Source organism: Anolis carolinensis, chromosome 3 (genome assembly GCF_035594765.1).
Source record: "Anolis carolinensis isolate JA03-04 chromosome 3, rAnoCar3.1.pri, whole genome shotgun sequence".
In the NCBI taxonomy this organism is placed as follows: Eukaryota; Metazoa; Chordata; class Lepidosauria; order Squamata; family Dactyloidae; genus Anolis; species Anolis carolinensis.
The window spans coordinates 281,878,459-281,897,926 of record NC_085843.1 but is presented as its reverse complement, the minus strand read 5'-3'; the positions used below and the strand labels follow the sequence as shown (position 1 = coordinate 281,897,926).

The 19,468-nt window shown below is 41.6% G+C and overlaps 1 protein-coding gene across 4 annotated transcripts; it reads right to left on the bottom strand.

Annotated features, from left to right (window-relative positions):
* Window positions 1-810: 810 nt before the first annotated feature.
* On the bottom strand, window positions 811-18,277 carry ptma (prothymosin alpha). 4 transcript variants are annotated; one of them, XM_003225486.4, is made up of 5 exons: window positions 17,884-18,277; window positions 10,794-10,865; window positions 9,599-9,695; window positions 3,199-3,272; window positions 811-1,907 (listed from the first exon to the last, which is right to left on the bottom strand). In XM_003225486.4, the coding sequence occupies exons 1-5, from the start codon at window positions 17,926-17,928 to the stop codon at window positions 1,860-1,862; spliced, it is 336 nt and encodes a 111-aa protein (XP_003225534.1). In that variant the 5' UTR covers window positions 17,929-18,277; the 3' UTR covers window positions 811-1,859. The 4 variants fall into 4 exon arrangements, with proteins under 4 accessions (XP_003225534.1, XP_008116064.1, XP_008116063.1 ...); XM_008117857.3 differs by having other exon boundaries at window positions 9,605-9,695; XM_008117856.3 differs by having other exon boundaries at window positions 9,599-9,692.
* Window positions 18,278-19,468: the final 1,191 nt, after the last annotated feature.

Below are 19,468 nucleotides of genomic sequence, written 5' to 3'. Positions count from 1 at the left end.
ATCTATGGCAGGCATCCTGAGTTTGTGAGGTATATGGAGAAACTATGGAAGGAAGGTTTATATATATTTATATATATCTGTGGAAAGTCCAGGGTGAGAGAAATGCTCAACCACTCCAACTATGTCAGACTACATAGAGAAGCCATTGAAATTCACAAGCATGTGGACAACTTCAACAGAGAGGAAACCATGAAAATGAACAAAATCTGGCTACCAGTATTTAAAAAAAAACTCAAAAATCAGAGCAGCAGATGGGAAGCAACACTCTGAAAACAGAGGAGTTTCAGATATGGGAACCAGGGGCAGCTAACTACTCTGAACAATGGATGCCCCTAGGCAGGAAGGGGCCAGAAGATGATGCTATTCAATGTGATTAACTACAACATTCACACTGGCCTCCAACTGACAAAGCGTTCTTCTCTCACCCTGGACTTTCCAGATATATATAAACCTTGCGGAAGAATGAGGAAGTACTCCATCAAGGACTTAGTGTCACAGTGGATGATGAAGCAGCAGCTCCCCCTGTGGCCGGAATCGAGCACACCCTCATGAAGCTGGAAAATGTTAAATTGTCTCTGTACGTTGTATGTCTAATGGCATTGAATGTTTGCCATGTATATGTTCAGGGCGATCTGCTGTGAGTCCCCTCTGGGGTGAGAAGGGTGGAATATAAATACTGTAAATAAATACATAAATAAAGTGTCAAAGTTCCGATATACCCTCTTCACAGTGGAATTGCAATATAAAAAGTTTAAAAAGTATTTGTGACAGGTGGGGGGGAAAAAACTACACAGCAATTGCGCAACCAGCTTCGTTAGAACAACTCAGCAAAATAAAATTCCGGTTTATTGTTGGACAACATTTGTTTTTCACGCATACATCAAACAGGCCAAAAAAAGAAAGAAAATTAACAGCAACTTCAATAAGACAAAATAAAAGAGAAAAAGGAGAAAAAAAAGAAAAAAACCCTTTTATCTTTGGCCTTGCCATCTCATACAAACCCACTACTTATGGTACAGCTAAAAGTACATACACAAAAAAGAGTTACTGGAATGCTCAGAATAAAGATTGTGGACTTTTTTTGCATTTTTGAAAAGTTTTTTACAAGGTTTTCTCTTATTTTTTTTTAACTCTCATTTTGAGATTATGGAATTTTTTTTATTATTTGGACATGGTCACACCACAAGTAAAGTCAAGAAAAAAATTATTATTATTATTATTTTGCAGCTTCTCTTTTTTTTGTTTTGTATTAGGAATAGAGAGGAGAGAAAAAAAAACCCTGCACTTCAAAGCCCCCTCCCTCCCTTTTGGTCAATCGGAGATCGCGTTAAAAATGGCTGACCTCGTCCCCAATATGTACAAAAATATAAAATGTAAATAAAAAATACAAACAAATTCTCCTTTAAAGTTACTTTTTTAAGAAAGTAAGCTGGGCCTTGAAGTTTTCAGTGTTTTTTTTTAAAGGGGGGAAAAGGTTACAAGATAGGAAAACCGAGCCATTTCCAATTCCCAATCCCAAGGTGGCATATCCTAGTAGGAGAGAGATATTTCGTATTATTTTGTATTATTCCTCTCCTTTTAAATTTTGTACAGAGTTGGGAGAAATGGCTGCGGCAAGACTGGCTTTTCCTTGGATTATTATTATTTTCTTTTTTCCTGCTCTACTTGTTGACAAGTGACCACAGCAAGAAGGAGGGGAAACAAGGGGGGACGGGGACGTTATTACGCTTCTTCGCAACGGGAACTTTTTCAAAGGTGAAGTCGGTCGCGCTGGCCTTTTTAAAAAAAATTCATTTTTTTCCTTTTTAAAGTTAAAAAAAATTGCGTGTGTGTATATTCTCTTTAGATCGCTCGGCTCCCTAATCGTCTTCGTCGGTTTTCTGCTTCTTGGGATCGACGTCATCATCCTAGAATAAAAAAAAACACAAATTATATATGTTTGTTTGCATTGCAGAAAACTTAATGCAACACCAAGGGCTAAAAAAGGACTAGTTTCTGCAGCTGAAATGAAATGGGCCTGAGGCTGTTAGGAATTGGGAGTCCAAAACACCTGGAAGACCCAAGTTTGCCCATGCCTGATCTACATTATAGGATGAATGGGGCTTGACACCACTTTGTCATGGCTCAATGTTATGGAATCCCAGGAGTTGCAAGTTTTGCAAGGTCCTTAGTATTCATCAACTAACAAATACAATCACCTTAGCAAACTATAGCTTCCAGGATTGAGTTTGGCACTCAATTTCCATGGCTCAATGTTATGGAATCTTGGAAGCTGTAGTTTTGCAAGGTACTTAGTCTTCTTTGATAAAGTGTGCAGGAAACTTAGCAAACTATAACTCCCATGTTTTGAGTTTGACATTCCTTTAACTATCCTGGCTCAATGTTATGGAATCTTGGGAGTTGTAGTTTTGCAAGGTCCTTATGTCTCCTCTGCTAGATTACAGGCACCTTAGTAAACTACAGGTCCCAGGATTAAGGTTAACACTCCTTTAACTGCCTTCGCTTAAAGCTATAGATTCCTGGGAATTCTGCAAGGACTCTATCCTCCTCTGTTAAGGAAGCACTGGTGCTTCATTAGAACTACAAATCCCAGGCTTCCCTAGCATTGAACTAGGGCTGTGAGGGAGCATAAAATACATTCTTTCTGTCCCCATCTGACCCAAGTTTAATACTCCAACAAAAAAACATTGGTCATTATGTGAAAGCTGCAGAAGGGCCCTTCTTGCAAACATTTGCGAGGTTCTCCCATCGACGGCTGCACAAGTTTGCAAAACGTAGTCATTTGGACTACAACTTTCCAGTATCCACATGCTAAAGCAAGACTTGAATGATTCTTGGGAGCCATAGTTCAAAAATGACCTCATTTTATTTCCTAATAAATAATAATATATTAGGTTTCCATGGCGGAGGAAGGATTCAAATGCTGGTTTCCAGAATCATAATCCAACAACTCAATCCATTGCACTATACTGGCCTTCCTTTTGGAAACTATTTCCTTTGTTGTTGTTCCTCTTCTTTCCTGAGCAAAACGAGACAGCAATTCCATCACGTTTTGGGAACATTTGGGATCTTTTTTTCCAAGCAGGAAGTGGCCCTGAGGTCAACTAAGTGGGCACTTAATGGGATAATATTTGGCCAAGTATTTTTTGGGGACGCCATAGATATTCTGAACTAAAGAAAGCATCAGTGATCACTCACCTCGTCGTCCTCAGCTGCCCGTTTGCCTGTGGGGCCTTCTGCTTCTTCATCCTCATCACCATCCTCTTCCTCACCTGGAATGACATAAATAATAAAGGCTTAAGGAAGGGGGGAAACTAGACAAAAGTAGGTTGAGAAGGCTGCAAAAATCCCACTTTGTCACACCACTGCAATTGAAGGAAAATCACTCTGGTTCAACCTAATGGCTGGATAGAAGTATTTGCAGGAAACCTACAAGATGCAGATGAAGTCCCAACCCATCTCTCCATGAAGGGTAGGTAAACATTTAATTCTATTTTAATGTTTGTACAGTAGTCTCACTTATCCAACACTTGCTTATCCAACGTTCTGGATTATCCAACACATTTTTGTAGTCAATGTTTTCAATATATCATGATATTTTGGTGCTAAATTCATAAATACAGTAATTACTATATAGCATTATTGTGCATTGAACTACTTTTTCTGTCAAATTTTGTTGTATAACATGATGTTCTGGTGCTTAATTTGTAAAACCATAACCTAATTTGATGTTTAATAGGCTTTTCCTTAATCTCTACTTATTATCCAACATAATCACTTATCCAACGTTCTGCCGGCCCGTTTATGTTGGATAACTGAAACTCTACTGTATTTGCAGGACGCCTACAAGATGCAGTCCCAACCCATCTCTCAATGAAGGGTAGGTAAATATTTAATTCTATTTTAATGTTTGTATATATTTTGTATTGTATTGATTTGTACATTTTTTTAGATTTTATATTGTATTGCTTTTACTGTAAATAGAACAACTGTTGGGGCAAATCAACCCCACCAAATCGCCAAGATTTCCAAATCTTCTGGAAAGATTCTTAATCTGGATTATGAAATACGGGCGCAGAAAATATATATGTTTCTAATGCTCTGAACACCTCCCAAGTGGTCACAGAGGGGTGTCAACACAGCATTACACACTCTCTTCAGCCAAAGTTTATTAAAACTACATTTTTGGACTGCATTGACTAGCATCTCTAAGTCGATCCAACCGACATGTTTTGGTGTGGCCTGCCCAAAATCTCCCATTATGATCTCAAGGCTCTGGTAATAATAGTGCTTGATAGTTGAAGGAGACATGAAGACAAGGCTAATGTGATTCGAGGTTTCAGCAATAATACTGTGCCTAGAGGACACTACTGTGTGCCCAATTAGAGGCACGTATTATTCGGGAACTAACATGATGTATTATCTTACATATCCAGGAACCATACTGATATCAATCACTATTTTATTTTAGTTATTAATAAACACAATCTAGGTCTAGAAAAATCTTCCAAACAAACCAGAGCAAAATTAAGGATTGCACCTCGTCGTTGAGGTCAAAACTCACAATGCAAGCACAGAAAGAACGGGCTTGGATTACTTCTGCGTCCCTTCTCCACTATGACAACTCCCTCTAATGAGGCCTGAGAGCCAGGATCAATTAATTCTGAGGATGTTTCCTAATTATCGTCTTGCAGCGGGGGACAAAAGCCCTGCCAATGGAGTGTCCCGAAGAGTCGAGATGGAGAAAACAGGACCAAGACTCTCAAAGCCAGGCATGGGCCAACTCGGGTCCTCCGGGTGTTTTGGACTCCAACTCCCACAATTCCTAACAGCCTACCGGCTGTTAGGAATTGTGGGAGTTGAAGTCCAAAACACCCGGAGGACCCGAGTTGGCCCATACCTGCAAACGCTTGGCGTGTGTATATGAGAGAGACAAAGAGGCCGCCTAAGCCTTGCAAGATAAGTAGCCGGGGACATTTGAACTCTCCCCGTTTAGGTCATTAATCTGGATTAAATTGTCACGGTGAGCACTGAAAGAGGGGAGATTAGGGTCACCTGGACATGGACAAGGAAGCCCCTCCCCTCCCACCTGCTCCATGTTACCAGGATTAGACCCGGCAGGTGGCTCCAACGCAACCGGTTTTATCTTGCACTCCAAGGAGGATGAGTAAACAAAGACTACAAGGGACAGATGATGAAGACCTGCATCCCCAGCTCCCCTTGCAATTTGCATTTAGCAATAGCTCATCCCACCAATTTGCACAATAACAACAGCTTGCATCTCCAAGTATGAAAAACACCCAGCAAATGTACCTATTTAGGACACTTTAGCTGTTGTTTTGTGCCATCAAAAGTACATATTACGGGGATCTCAGGGGCTGAGAGAGTGTGACTCACGCCCAAGGCCATCAGATGAGAGCAAGGATTTGAACCGCGACAAAGTCTTCTAATATTCGAACCATTGCATCACTCCCTAACATGACGTGCCGCCTCTCTGTAGTTGTTTCTATATACAGTAGAGTCTCACTTATCCAACACTCGCTTATCCAACGTTCTGGATTATCCAACGCATTTTTGTAGTCAATTTTTTCAATACATCGTGATATTTTGGTGCTAAATTCGTAAATACAGTAATTACTACATAGCATTATTGTGCATTGAACTACTTTTTCTGTCAAATTTGTTGTATAACATGATGTTCTGGTGCTTAATTTGTAAAATCATAACCTAATTTGATGTTTAATAGGCTTTTCCTTAATGGCTCCTTATTATCCAACATATTCGCTTATCCAACATTCTGCTGGCCCGTTTATGTTGGATAAGTGAGACTCTACTGTTTTTATTACAGTACTTAAACCGCACTTATTGGGATTAGATGCCAAATACATGTCATTTTCTATGTATTTTTAGCTATGAATAGGTTTTTAAACGGTTTAATACCGTTTGTCTTTAATTCTATTTTATAAAAGGTAAAGGTTTCCCCTGATGTTAAGTCCAGTCGTGTCAGACTCTGGGGGTTGGTGCTCATCTCCATCTCTAAGCCAAAGAGCCAGCATTGTCCGTAGACACCTCCAAGGTCATGTGGCCGGCATGACTGCATGGAACGCCGTTACCTTCCCGCTGGAGCAGTACCTATTGATCTACTCACATTTGCATAACGAACTGCTAGGTTAGCGGAAGCTGAAGCTAACAGCGGGTGCTCACTCCGCTCCCCGGGTTTGAACCTGGGACCTTTCGGTCTGCAAGTTCAGCAGCTCAATGGTTTAATACACTGTGCCACCGGAGGCTCCAATTCTGTTTTAATGTTTGTATATTTTAAGGTTTCAATTGTTTTATATTGGCATTAGTCTCTCTTTTTAGAGAAAAAGTTGGATGATAATAAGACATTTTCTGGTGTTTAGAGCAGTGGTTCCCAACCTTTGGACCCCCAGATGTTTTGGACTTCAACTCCCAGAAATCCCAGCCAGTTTACCAGCTGTTAGGAACTGTGGGAGCTGAAGTCCAAAACACCTGGAGGTCCAAAGGTTGGGAACCACTGCTTTAGAGTTACTATTGAAAATAGGCCAAACTAACACTATACCATAAAACAATGAAAATATAGTCATTAAAGCAAATAAAAACAAACTTGACTTAAAACTTCGTATTTGTTTTGTTATTTCTTCCATTTTTCCTGGTGGCTTAAGTTCCGGTTAACTGACTCTATTTACGTTTCTATCCTGCGGTTTCTCTATGGAGTCCATCATGCCAAGCTGTATTATTTATTTACTTACAGTGTTTATATTCTGCCGTTCTCACCCCAAAGGCGACTCAGGGCGGGTTACAGAACATATATATGGGAAACGTTCAATGCCAATTATTAACGATGACAAGACAGACTACATTTTGAGGTATATATAGGCTTTCCCATCTTTTGGCATCTTTGGAGGCTGTGCTCAGTTCCGGCCACCAGGGGGCAGTATCGCTCCATCTCCCTGCCAAAGAGCTTTCCTTGTTCGTAAATCAATTGAAAAACTGAGCCTAAATACCTCCCCACATTAATGCGGTCCCTATTTATCTACTCACATCTGTTTTTGAACTGCTAGGTAGGCAGAAGCTGGGCTAAAGATCAGGAGCTCACCCTGACCTGGGCTTCAAATTGTCAACCTTCTGGTTGGCAAGATTTATTGCAGCTTGGTGATTAACCAGCTGTGCTAAGCTCGCAATAATTCAAAGTCGCCTTATTTTTCTCATACACACACACACACACACACACACACATACACATGCACACACAACCATCCATAAATCATCATTTATGATGATGAGTCCCGCTGGGGCGGAATCCAAATAAAGTTTTATTATTATTACTACAGTAGAGTCTCACTTATCCAACAGTCACTCATCCAACATTCTGGATTATCCAATGCAGTCTTGCGTCCCACCTGGATCCACAGATGTTTCTCTAGGCAGCAAGGACTGAACTTTTTATGGATTTAAATTCAGACAACATTGTTACTGTACATTTGTTTTACGCAAATCTATCTCTATTTGTAGTCAATTTGTTAGTAGCCAATGTTTTTATAGTCAATATTTTCAATACATTGTGCCATTTTGGTAGTAAATTTGTAAATACAGTAATTACTACATAACATTACTGTGTATTGAACTGCTTTTTCTGTCAATTTGTCGTAAAACATGTTTTGTAATATTATAACATAAATTGACGTTTAATAGGCTTTTCCTTAATCCCTCTCCTTATTTATCCAACATTTTCATTTATCCAATGTTCTGTTGGCCTGTTTATGTTGGATAAGTGAGACTCTACTGTATTATTAAAGAACTGAGAGGTAAAAAGCCTCATTTAAAGAGGAAATATTTGAGCAACTGTACTGGATGTGTTCACAGATACGTATATTCTCCGTAATGATGGGTGTTATTGGGATGCAAAGGAAGGGAAAAACGTCCTAAATCCAGCAGGTGCCAAGGACAATGGATGCCCAGAAGGTTCCTTCCCCGAAGATGATGATCTCGAAGCCACTCATTGCCATGGCTCCCAAGCTGCTTTCCTCCCTCCCGTCGCCATGGTCTCTCAGCAACCTTGCAAAAAACCACCCGGTTATGCAAAACAGCTTGGATGCCATAGGAAGCTCTCCGGTTACCGCCGGCTGTTTTGTAAATCACCGGTTTCCCTAGAAAGGTTTGTGCCTTGGACCATCTTGCAGGACTTTTTTGGCTTTTCTCTTCCCTTTGCTTTCAAAAGGATGCAACAGGCGAGAAGATACCATTGAGAGAAAAACAAGTCATCCAATCTGCTTGTTCTTCCTATAAAGCAGGCATGGACAAACTTGGGCCGTCCAGGTGTTTTGGACTTGAACTCCCACAATTCCTAACAGCCTACCAGCTGTTAGGAATTGTGGGAGTTGAAGTCCAAAACACCTGGAGGACCCAAGTTTGCTCATGTCTGCAATAAAGGCTGGCAAAAACTCTTTTAAGTGGGAAAAGTAAAGAAAACAAAGCAAACATTCCAAGAATCCAAGTCAACACAGCATTGGAAGACTTTATGGGAATCCTAATAATAATTTTATTTTTATACCCCGCCCCATCTCCCCAAACAGACTCGGGGCAGCTTACATGGGGCCTAGCCCGATAAAACAATCAATATCAATAACACGACTATAAAACCTATAAAATAAAAAATATAAAATATAAAAACTATAAAATCCTAGCACCAGGATCAATCACATGGCAAGAAAAGTGTGTGTGTGTGGGGGGGGGGGGGGGGGAAGAGAACACTAATTTCCGTGTCATGTATCTTCCACGTTTTTATCCTTCAAAGTCAATTTAGAGCTTTTTTTAAACTCCTTCTAATTCCAGTTTAATAGGAATGTGCATTTCCCTTTTGACAAGTTCCAGCTGGGTCATCAGCATATATTAGTTTTCGTCACCTGTTGTCAGATGAACAGAAGGGATTGCCTTTCACATTAAAACCCAAGAGAAAGACCTGAGATGTTATCCCAGAAATATTTGGGTGGCTGTAGCTATAGTAAAGCAGCAACGGATCGGCGGGAATCAAGGGATGAATCCTTCGGCTGGCACAGACCTTGCCGCCGTCAGTGCTTGCCAACACGGCATTAATAGGTCAAAAAGGCAGGCGAGGACAAGAGAGGCCCAGATTTTATGAAACGGCACCCAACTCAAGGCTTTTGCTGCCTATCTAAGGCCAGTTACTACATCTCAGCCTCATCTACATCACAGGGAAGGACTACCAAGTGAAAGAAATACATGATATTTTGGGTGGTTTCTGAATGTTGTTTTCCCTCTTGTCCAATGGACAATTATATTTCCAGATCAGATTTAGGCTTGGCTTCATGATTTGGTACCAAAGGAGGAAAAATTAAACTTTTTATTACTATTTTTCTATATAAAGAACAAGCCCACTACAAATGTATATTGTGTGCTGGAAAAAACACATTCCTCCTTCAAGTGCATAACTCTTTAATGGCCACTAGGGGGAGCCAGCATATGCTGCAAAGTCTCAATCAGACTTTGGCGAAATACAGAGAACTGTCCAGAAAAAAAAAGCTAGGAAAGGACCAAAATATTTGTTTTTGAAGATTACCATCACCTTCTTCCTCATCCTCCTCGTCGTCACCGACTTCTTCCTCTTCCTCATCTACCTCGTTGTCTGCTTCCTGCTCCCCGTTTTCCTCGTTCTCCTTGTAGAAACAAGACACACTTAAAAACCTGACTCCAAAACCAGGTTCAAAACACAAGAGAATGCAACTCGTATGGTATTTTAAAAGCAGGTTAGTACCCATTCCAACACACATGTTGTTTACGTAAAAGACTTAACTCCAAGGAATGAGGTAGCTTGGAAAAAAAACTCCTTTCAAACAGAATCCAACATTACTGAAAATTCTGCTAGAAGAAAAATCTTAAACTGGGAATTATTTTCCTCTAAAGAACATTCCCTATTTGCATTGTAGACGAGCGGAGGCCCAAAAGTCCTTAATTCATAGTTAGTCTCTCAACCAGATCCAGTGGAACTGACATTATTCATAAATCAAATGTGTTGCAAAGGGAAGGAAAGGGATACAACTACAGAGATGATTTTTAAAAAAGTCTTAAGAACCAGCATACAACTGAAAAAGACACTAATCCTGGTAATGAGCCTTATGTCTGTCTCTGTTTATTCTTACTGTTTTTGAACTTTGTAGCAGCAGCCGGCAGGCCAAGAATTCCGGTTCATCGTGTTTGGCAATTCTGAGAAGTCCTTCCTGCAGTTGGTTTCGTAAAAACTTCCAACTCCTTCCCTTCCAGGGGATTTTCATTCTAACATGGCTTTAAGTGTGGATATTTGGGAGAACTTTGACACTGTCTTTGATATTATATTGCTTGCCACACAATGAGGATAGGCACCTAGAAGGCTGCAGCTTGGCATGGACTTTGCGCGAACTATAACTCTTTGTGGCTGAGAATGATCTGAGCTGCTTTGAGCACCCCTTTGGGGTATAAATAATAATAATGGGAGTTGAAATCTCTTAGATCTAGGTAGGATAGCAATGGCTGGGACTTCTGAGTCTACTTTGCTTTGCTTCCAGGCTTTTAAAGTGTTTAGGTTCGATCTAAGAGGCACCGTGTTTTATAGTTTGACAGGTTTATGTAATTTTTAATTAATCCTGTGTAATGTTTGTACGCTTTGGAGTCTACTTTGCATACTGTTTGGTGTTAGCTGCTTTTGAGTCTTTTTTTTGGGAGGGAGGAAGTGGGATAAACACCAACACAAACATATGAACAACAATAATAATACTTACAGCGTTGCCATTGGCCGGTGCATCCCTGCCATTTTCTGTCTCTTCCACAACTTCCTTCTTCTCTTTCAAGTCCTTAAAAGGGACAGAAATGAGAACCGGAGTGAGTCACCAGAACCCTCCCAAAGAGGAGAATTGAGTGTTCTTTTGGGAGGAAAACTAGATCCCTCCTTCCTTCCCAACCCAAGGAAAAACACCAGAGCCAACACGCGGGGAGTTCACAGTATTCCCCGCCCACGTTTGGGGAAAATGCTCGAACTAAGAGAGTCAACTCTGCCCTCACCCGCCTCCCTTCCTTGCAAAACCAGACTCCGCTCGGAACATCTGGCGCGGCACAAAACGTACTTTTGAAAACCTCCCAGGTCTACAACAGAAAAGGCGCTTGCTTTGCAAAGGTTTTCCCTACAAGGCTCTCCTTTGCGAGCCAAGTCCCTTTTGCAAACAGAGACAAATTTATTTATTAGGTTAGGCTGGGCTTAATAGATCTCTCTCCTCCACCATTGCAAGATGCAGTAGCCTTTCCTACGGGTCTATATCTCAGGCATGGGTAAACATGGCCCCTCCAGGTGTTTTGGACTCCAACTCCCACCATTCCTAACAGCCGGTAGGCTGTTAGGAATGGTGGGAGTTGGAGTCCAAAACACCTGGAGGGCCATGTCTGGTCTATCTATATTAATGCATTGTCGAAGGCTTTCAGACCTCACAACCTGAGGATGCCCGTCATAGATGTGAGCAGAACATCAGGAGAGAGTGCTTCTGGAACATGGACATACAGCCCAGAAAACTCACAGCAACCCAGAGTTAATGAACTTTGATACCACTTTGAACCACCATACTGCAACAAACTTGGCAATCAGAAAGCCAACACGCAACTCTAGACAAAATACACAACCAATGCGCCGAGCGTAGAAGAATTTTCCTGTCTTGCATACACGGATTTAGACCAGCCTCCAGATTATCATTCTATTCCTCCAGACTTGCAAGTCCAGCACAAGGATTGCTTAAGCCTCTCAAGCGAGAGGATTCTGGGTGAATCAGGGAGATTAATGCTCAGGAAACACTCTGCTTTCTTATTTATCCTCAGGGCCTCTTTCTCCAGCACTGTCACAACAATATACCTGTTGCTGAAAGTGATGTTCTATGGGTGCCCCAGGCAAGAAGAAGCAGCCCAAGCTCTGAAGCTGCAAGGCTATTCAAAGCTAATCAAACTGATCAACTGCAACACTTGTCTTAAATAGACAAAGAGTTCTTTCACTGACCCTAGACATGTCAGATATATAAACCCCACGGTTTCCAACAGACCTCACAACCTCTGAGAATACCTGCCACAGATGTGGATGAAACGTCAGGAGAGAATGCTTCTGGAACACGGCCAGACAGCCCAGAAATCTCACAGCAATCCAGATAGCTCTGCCTTTTCACTAAACTGTGTTTATAATTGCTATGGGTCTCCATTAAGTGAAGAAAGCAGAGTATATAAATATTAATAATAATAGCTTGATTGACAATATAGATTGAGTATCCCTTATCCAAAGTTCTTGAGACCGGAAATGTTTTGGATTTAGGATTTTCCCAATACAGTACTCATATTTACATATAACACACATCATGAGATTATTTGGGAGATGGAGCTCAAACTCAACATCCATCTATATCTCATTTACACTCATATAGCTTAAAGGTCATTTAATACACATTTTGTGCATGTTTGTGTACACTGAACCACCAGAATGCAGAGGTGCCTCTCTCTCAGCCAACCATATGGACAATATCAGAACGTTCTGGATTGTTTTGAGATTCAACCTGCATTAAATGTCATGCAGATTTAGAGAAAGGGGGACTTGCTCCTAACCCCCAAACAACCCAATACAAAAAGAGCTGCAGGAATATTTGCAGCAATGTAGAATTTAATGCCATGAACTCTAAAGGAGGTCTTGGCTCTATGGGCTTGAAGCATTTCAGGTCAATTGAATAATCTTGTTGTCGAAGGTTTTCATTGCTGGAATCAAAGGGTTGCTGTGAGTTTTTCAGCCTGTATGGCCGTGCTTCAGAAGCATTCTCTCCTGACGTTTCACCCACATCTCTGGCAGGCATCCTCAGAGGTTGTGAGGTCTGTTGGGAACAAGGCAAGTGGGGTTTATTTATCTGTGGAATAATGTCCAGGGTGGGAGAAAGAAAGAACTCTTGTCTGTTTGAGGCAAGTGTGAATGTTACACCTCCCAACAAGGATTTTCCCAGGCAGGAAGCAGCCAGGCTTTGAAGCTGCAAGGCCATTCAATGCTAACCAAGGCGATCAACTGCAACACTTGCCTCAAACAGACAGTTCTTTCTCCCACCCTGGACATGTCAGATATATAAACCCCACTTGTCTAGTTTCCAACAGGCCTCACAACCTCTGAGAATGCCTGCCACAGATGTGGGTGAAACGTCAGGAGAGAATGCTTCTGGAACATGGCCAGACAGCCCGGAAAACTCACAGCAACCCAACTGGCTCATCAGCTTGCAATAATTCAAGTCAGAAAGTATTCAATTTTTCCACTTTTCCAGAGAACACATCCATTAACCACAGGCCCAAGATCAAGAAAACAGGGATTTTTAACTCCGTACTTAAAACTTTTAATACAATCTTGATCTGGGGCAGAACTTACTTTGAATCCCAGTCTTGAACTGGAATAAATTGTAATTTTTTAGTCCAACATATATCAGTAAAAAAAACCAAATCTATAAATTCCTGCCAGCTGCATTACAAATAGTGCATATTTTAATTAACGCACACATACATATATGTGTGTGCGATTTTATTTTAATGTTTATATATTGTAGGATTTAAATTGTTTAGTTTTAGTGTTGTGAGCTGCTTTGAATCTTGTTGACAAAGCAGGATATAAATATAAATATATTATATTAATATATTTTATAAATAGCAAGGTATACCAACATCAATGTGTTGTAGAAGGCTTTCACTGCTAGAATCACTGGGTTGCCTTGAGTTTTCCGGGCTTTATGGCCATGTTCCAGAGGCATTCTCTCCTGTCATTTCGCCCACATGTATGGCAGGCATCCCCAGAGGTTGAGAGGTGTGTTGGAAACGAGGAAAGTGGGTTTTATATATCTGTGGAATGTCCAGGGTGGGAGAAAGAAGTTTTGCCTGCTTGGGGCAAGTGTGAATGTTGCAATTGGCCAGCTTGGTTAGCATTGAATGGCATTGCAGCTTCAAAGCCTGGGTGCTTTCTGCCTGAGGAATGCAGGTACTGCATTTTGCAAAGGAAATGCAAGCAATAGGAATATATAAAAATATTATTTAATAAAAATAATGTTTTAAATTGTTTTAACTTTTTATTTGTAATATGTTTAACCGTATTTTCATCATTTTTAAGGTTTTGTATACTGTTTTAGTGCTAGTTGCTTTCAGCCTCTATGAAAACAAAAGGTGATATATGTGTATGTATATATATATGTGTGTGTACTGAATCTGCAAAAGAGCCATTCACCTTATATTTTTCCAGCCTGGTGTCAGATCCCAATTAAAATTAATGGAAAATATGTACAGGCTGGAATTGTAGCTTCTCAAACACATGGTGCCAAGTATGGAGAAAAGCCTTTAATTAGCCAAGGTTTTAAAGCTCCCTTTTAATTAAAGCCTGTTGTTTTTTTATATACATTCACAAAAAATAAGCCTATAGGGGGAGCCCGCGCGCAAGGAGGAACTATATCCGGCCGCCGCCATGCGCTGTGGGCCAATTCAAACCAGCGCGCCAGAGCGAGCGCGGCTCCGATTGGCCAGCCGCCGCCGAACCCGCGAAGCACGCCGGGGCGCGTAGTTCCAGGCAGAAAAGAGCGCCTGCCAAAGGGATTGCGCCAACAGGGGGCGCGAACTACGATTCCCAAGAGGCCCCGCGCGGGGGAGAAGGAAAAGCTTGGCAAAAGCGAGAACAGAGCAGCAGCACGTGGTGGGGCGCTGTTTACGGCAACAAGGCAGGCTCAAAGGAAAGGGGGCGCTCTATCGAGGAGCCGCCGCCCGCTTAGGAAATAAAATCCGGATTATATTTGAATGTATTGGGAATTGATTGCAACCAAGGCCCCTTCCATAATATAGGTGAAAAAACCCCACATTATCTGCTCTGAACTGGGTTATATGGCAGTGTGGACTCAGATAACCCAGTTCAAAGCAGACGTTGATATTCTGGGTTATATGACTGTGTGGAAGGGCCCTAAATGCATTGGGAATCTAGATTAAGATACACTTTTATCATCATTTATTATAAACTCCCCATTCAAAAGTCTTGTTCATTGTATTGTATATATTGTGCTATAAATTAGTACAACAATATATAATTGTATATTACATGATATGTAGTATGATTAATAATATTGTAATATGATATAGTGCCATATAATATATAATACTAATATTGTGCTAGGCTACTGTATATATTTATTATATTATTATAATGCAGTATATTAATACAATAAATAATACAATATAATATTGTAATATAATATATTAAATATACTATTAATATATGCAATAGTACTAATACAAAATATATAATATTGCAATGTAATAGTAATATATTTATTACAACATTTGTATCCTGCCCTTCTCACCCAAAAGGGAACTCAGGGCGGCTTACAATAAAACACATGTATATAAAAATATAAAATACAATACAAATCAATTAAAATAGTTAACTAATTAATTACAACAACATTCATAAAATACAATACTAAATAGCAGATAGGCTATCAATACTATTGATAACAGTAATTCGTAATGATATGCAAAAGATTAATACTAATATAATATATAATAATAATAATATTGGAAAATATAATACGAATACATTAAATATAATACTGATAATATAAGTTTTATTTTTATGTATTTTAAATTGCAATGTTTTCGATTGTGAGCCACTTTGGGTCTCCGTATGGAGATAAAGCAGGATATAAATACATAATTAAAATTAAAATAAAATTTGGGATATATTTACATTTATTATTTACTTCTACAAAGCAGGTCAAGTTGTAATACTGGGGGGTTATAGTGTTACAGGTGCCCTCCAAAAGAGGATCAAGATTTATTATTAAATATTAAGCAACATTATTATTATAAAAGGCCAGGGGGGGCTCAGTATTTCCTGCATCACTAACCCCCCCCCCAAAAAAGGGGAAAAAAGACTTGTTTCCTTGCATCCGGATTCGCCAAGGTTGTGACCTGCCCTCTCTGTGACCCCTTTTTCAATAATAATAATAATAATAATAATAATAATAATAATAATAATAATAATAATAATAATGGACTCCCTTAGATGCAATGAAACGGATTAAAGGGACCCGGCAACGACTAATCCGAATTACCCGAGGGAGGGTGGGTGGGGGAGGCGCACGTCCTTAATCCGAATTACCTCACTACAAAGCCTTAATCTGAATTAGGAAGGGGGAAAGGGAGGAAGAGGCGACAGAAAAAGCCATAGGGAGGATGATGGCAGAAGAAAATGAGGGGCAACCAGCCTGTTAAAGGGACAGCTACACAAATATATCCTTCTGCGCCCCTTTTTCAAGTTGGTTGACCTTGGCCCGCCCCGTCGAGGATGCCAATCATTTTGGGGGTAAAGAGGCTTACATTTATGGGGAACCTCTACACCCCAAAAGTGTGTAGGATGCTTTATGATGGGAGGAAAGCGGGCATTATATCATTGGCCTCCCCGTCGAGGGTGAATGCATTAACCCCACAGAACAGCCCAACTTCTTCCCAACACTAATGAGGGGGTTCCTATCACACTACACTTGGTTGCAAAGGGGAGGGAAGGTTTAATTGGTGGGGGCGTCCACATTGCATACCCGTCGGGGCGAAACCGGTTCAGTGAGAGGAAAAGGAAAGGAGGAAAGAAAAACAGGCAAAAGCCTTTCCTTTCATGCAGGAGAAACACAACCATGCGGAAACAATCCCCCCTTCTCTTTCCTTTGCCCTCCCCTTCGAGGCAAATGGGTCCAGACCCTTCCCTTTTCAGTTCCTTTCCTTACACAAGTTCCTTTTTCCCCTCAAAGGGGAGAAAACAAGGGTCATGTTAGTTCAAAAACAAAGACCTCCCCGTCGAAGGTGAAATCCGGCTCCAGCGCTTCCAAGGCAAGGCAACGCGACGGCTATTGTTTTCTTTTGGGGGAAGGGAAAGGACACATAAACCCCCTCTGCAATAAATAAACCCACGGGAAAGGTTGGAAACTAAAGATCCCCGACGGAGCAAAACAAAGAGCAAAACATTTTTAGAAGGGGTGGGGGTTTCTTTTCCTTCCTATTGAAAGAGCAAATCCTTTTTCCTTTCCCTAACCATCTTAGTTCTACATTTAGGGGGGTTGTAAAGTTATTTCCGTCCAATAAAAGGGGGAAAATCGAATTAAAGGCTAAAGGATCCCGGAGTCTGCCGGGAAGGCATCACAAAGGAGGCGCTTCACTGTGGGATCCAAAAAGAAGCAATTCTCCAGCAGTTCAAGCCGCCAGGATGCCGCCTTGCATTGCATCCTTTCAACTCCACAATTTTCCCCAAAGCAGAGCCGTCTGAAGTTTCCTAAACCCCGCGAAACCGGCTTTGAATGGGCGCTGATGCTTCTTTCCCTCCTCCCCCCCCATAAACCGCCCGGGGCTTTTGCAAAGCATGCATAGAAAGGGGGAAAGGGGAAGGGAAATATAACAAAAGTCCTACTTGGTGCAATGCAAAAACACCCGGCCGCCCCTTCGAGGCTGGAAGGAATTAATTCGGATTATTTATATTTATTTTATTATTTTCTGACACTCACGGAAATCCAAAAGAGAGAGGGAAATATATTAAAAGTCCTCCTAGCTGCGATGCAAATGTCCCCGGCCGCCCCTTCGAAGATGGAAATAAATTATATCAGATTGTTTACATTTATTTTATTATTTCCCCCCTCTCAAGATCGGAGGCAACAGGAGCCCGGCGCCCTTTGCAAAGCAAGAAGCGCTGCAAACAAAGGAAAGAGGCGGAAAGAAAGGCAAGATGGTCCTCGGGGGAGTAAAGAAAGAAAAGGATGGAGAAGGAGTCAATAAATAATAATAAATCACGCCTTTTCTTACCTTGGTGGAGATCTCGGAGCTGGTGTCCACGGCTGTGTCTGACATGGCGAGTGGGAGATAAGAGAGAGATGGAGGGAGGAAGGAAAGAACTCTGTGTAAGAGCTTTAAAAATATAGAAAAATAAAGTCCTGGTTTTCCCCTTCCAAAAAAAAACACACCACCAGCAAAAAAAATAAAAAAGGTCAACAAACAAATCCAAACGCCGATTAAGATTGGAAGAAGAATAAAAAATATTTAAGTATCGGTAATTATTTTTTTAAAAGAAGCTTTCCAACGAGTGCGACGGGTCGGAGGCGGCTTGCTTTTTCTTTTTGCTTGCAGCAGCAGCAGCAGCAGCAACGGCAGGAACAATGCAAAGATGGCTTTAGGACAGAGCCAGTGCAAGGCTCACGCGGCGCCCGGGCCTTTAATATAGAAGAGTGGGCGGCGCGAGCGCAGCCCCGCTCGGCTCTGATTGGTAGTCCCGGGCAGTTCCGAAGGCGCTGATTGGCTAAGGCGCGAACAATGGGCAAGGGCTGCTTAAAGTGGTAGCAGCAGCAAAGAGGCTGGGCTTGGGTTGCTGCTTTTTCCTCAACTCCTTTTTTTAAAAATTTATTTTCCTCCTCCTCTTCTTTCCTCCTTCCCTCCCTCCTTCCATTGCTGTGATGAGTTCAGGCCTGGGCTCAGCCAAAGGGAGGGAAAGGGGAAAATAGGAAAGGAGGGAGGGAAGGAGGAGGAAAAGGAGGGGGCCTTTTTTTTTTTTGCAAGACACACAAACAACAGGCAAAGGGAGGAGGGGCAGTTTTCTCCTTCGCATTGAGGGGTATATCTAGGGTTCGTTTAAAGGGGCATGCCCTCCACTCCTCCTTGGGGGAAATGGGAGTTTGCAAAAAAAAAAGGGGGGGCATGCAGTCATGCCTTCCCATTGGGGTGTTTATTATTATTATTATTATTATTATTATTATTATTATTATTATTGTTATGGGGGTCTGCTTTAGAGTGCATAGGTTGCAAAAGGGGGCATGCACTCACCCTGCCCCATTGGGGTGTTTGGGGGGGGGGGGGGGGCCTTCAAGAGTGCATAGGTTGCTAAGGGGGCTTACACACATCCTGCCCCATTGGGGTGTTTATGGGGGCCTGCAATAGTGTATAGGTTGCAAAAGGGGGCATGCACTCATCCTGCCCCACTGGGGTGTTTATGGGGGGGCTTCGACAGTGCATAGGTTGCTAAGGTGGCTTGCACACATCCTGCCCCATTGGGGTGTTTATGGGGGGGGGGCTTCAAGAGTGCATAGGTTGCTAAGGGGGCTTGCACACATCCTGCCCCACTGGGGTGTTTATGGGGGTCTGCAATAATGTATAGGTTGTAAAAGGGGGTATGCAATCATCCTGCCCCATTGGGGTGATTATGGGGGTCTGCAATTGTGTATAGGTTGCAAAAAGGGGCATGCACTCATCCTGCCCCATTGGGGTGTTTATGGGGTCTGCAATAGTGTATAGGTTTTAAAAGGGGGCATGCACTCATCCTGCCCCATTGGGGTGTTTATGGAGTATGCAATAGTGAATAGGTTGTAAAAGGGGGCATGCACTCATCCTGCCCCACTGG

Excerpts from the sequence above, each read along its gene's own strand:
- ptma (XM_003225486.4), bottom strand. The coding sequence starts at position 17,928 with ATGTCAGACACAGCCGTGGACACCAGCTCCGAGATCTCCACCAAG. Across the intron at positions 10,866-17,883 it reads GCTCCGAGATCTCCACCAAG|GACTTGAAAGAGAAGAAGGA; the intron begins GTAAGAAAAGGC and ends GTCCCTTTTAAG. Across the intron at positions 3,273-9,598 it reads GGATGAGGAAGAAGGTGATG|GTGAGGAAGAGGATGGTGAT; the intron begins GTAATCTTCAAA and ends ATGTCATTCCAG.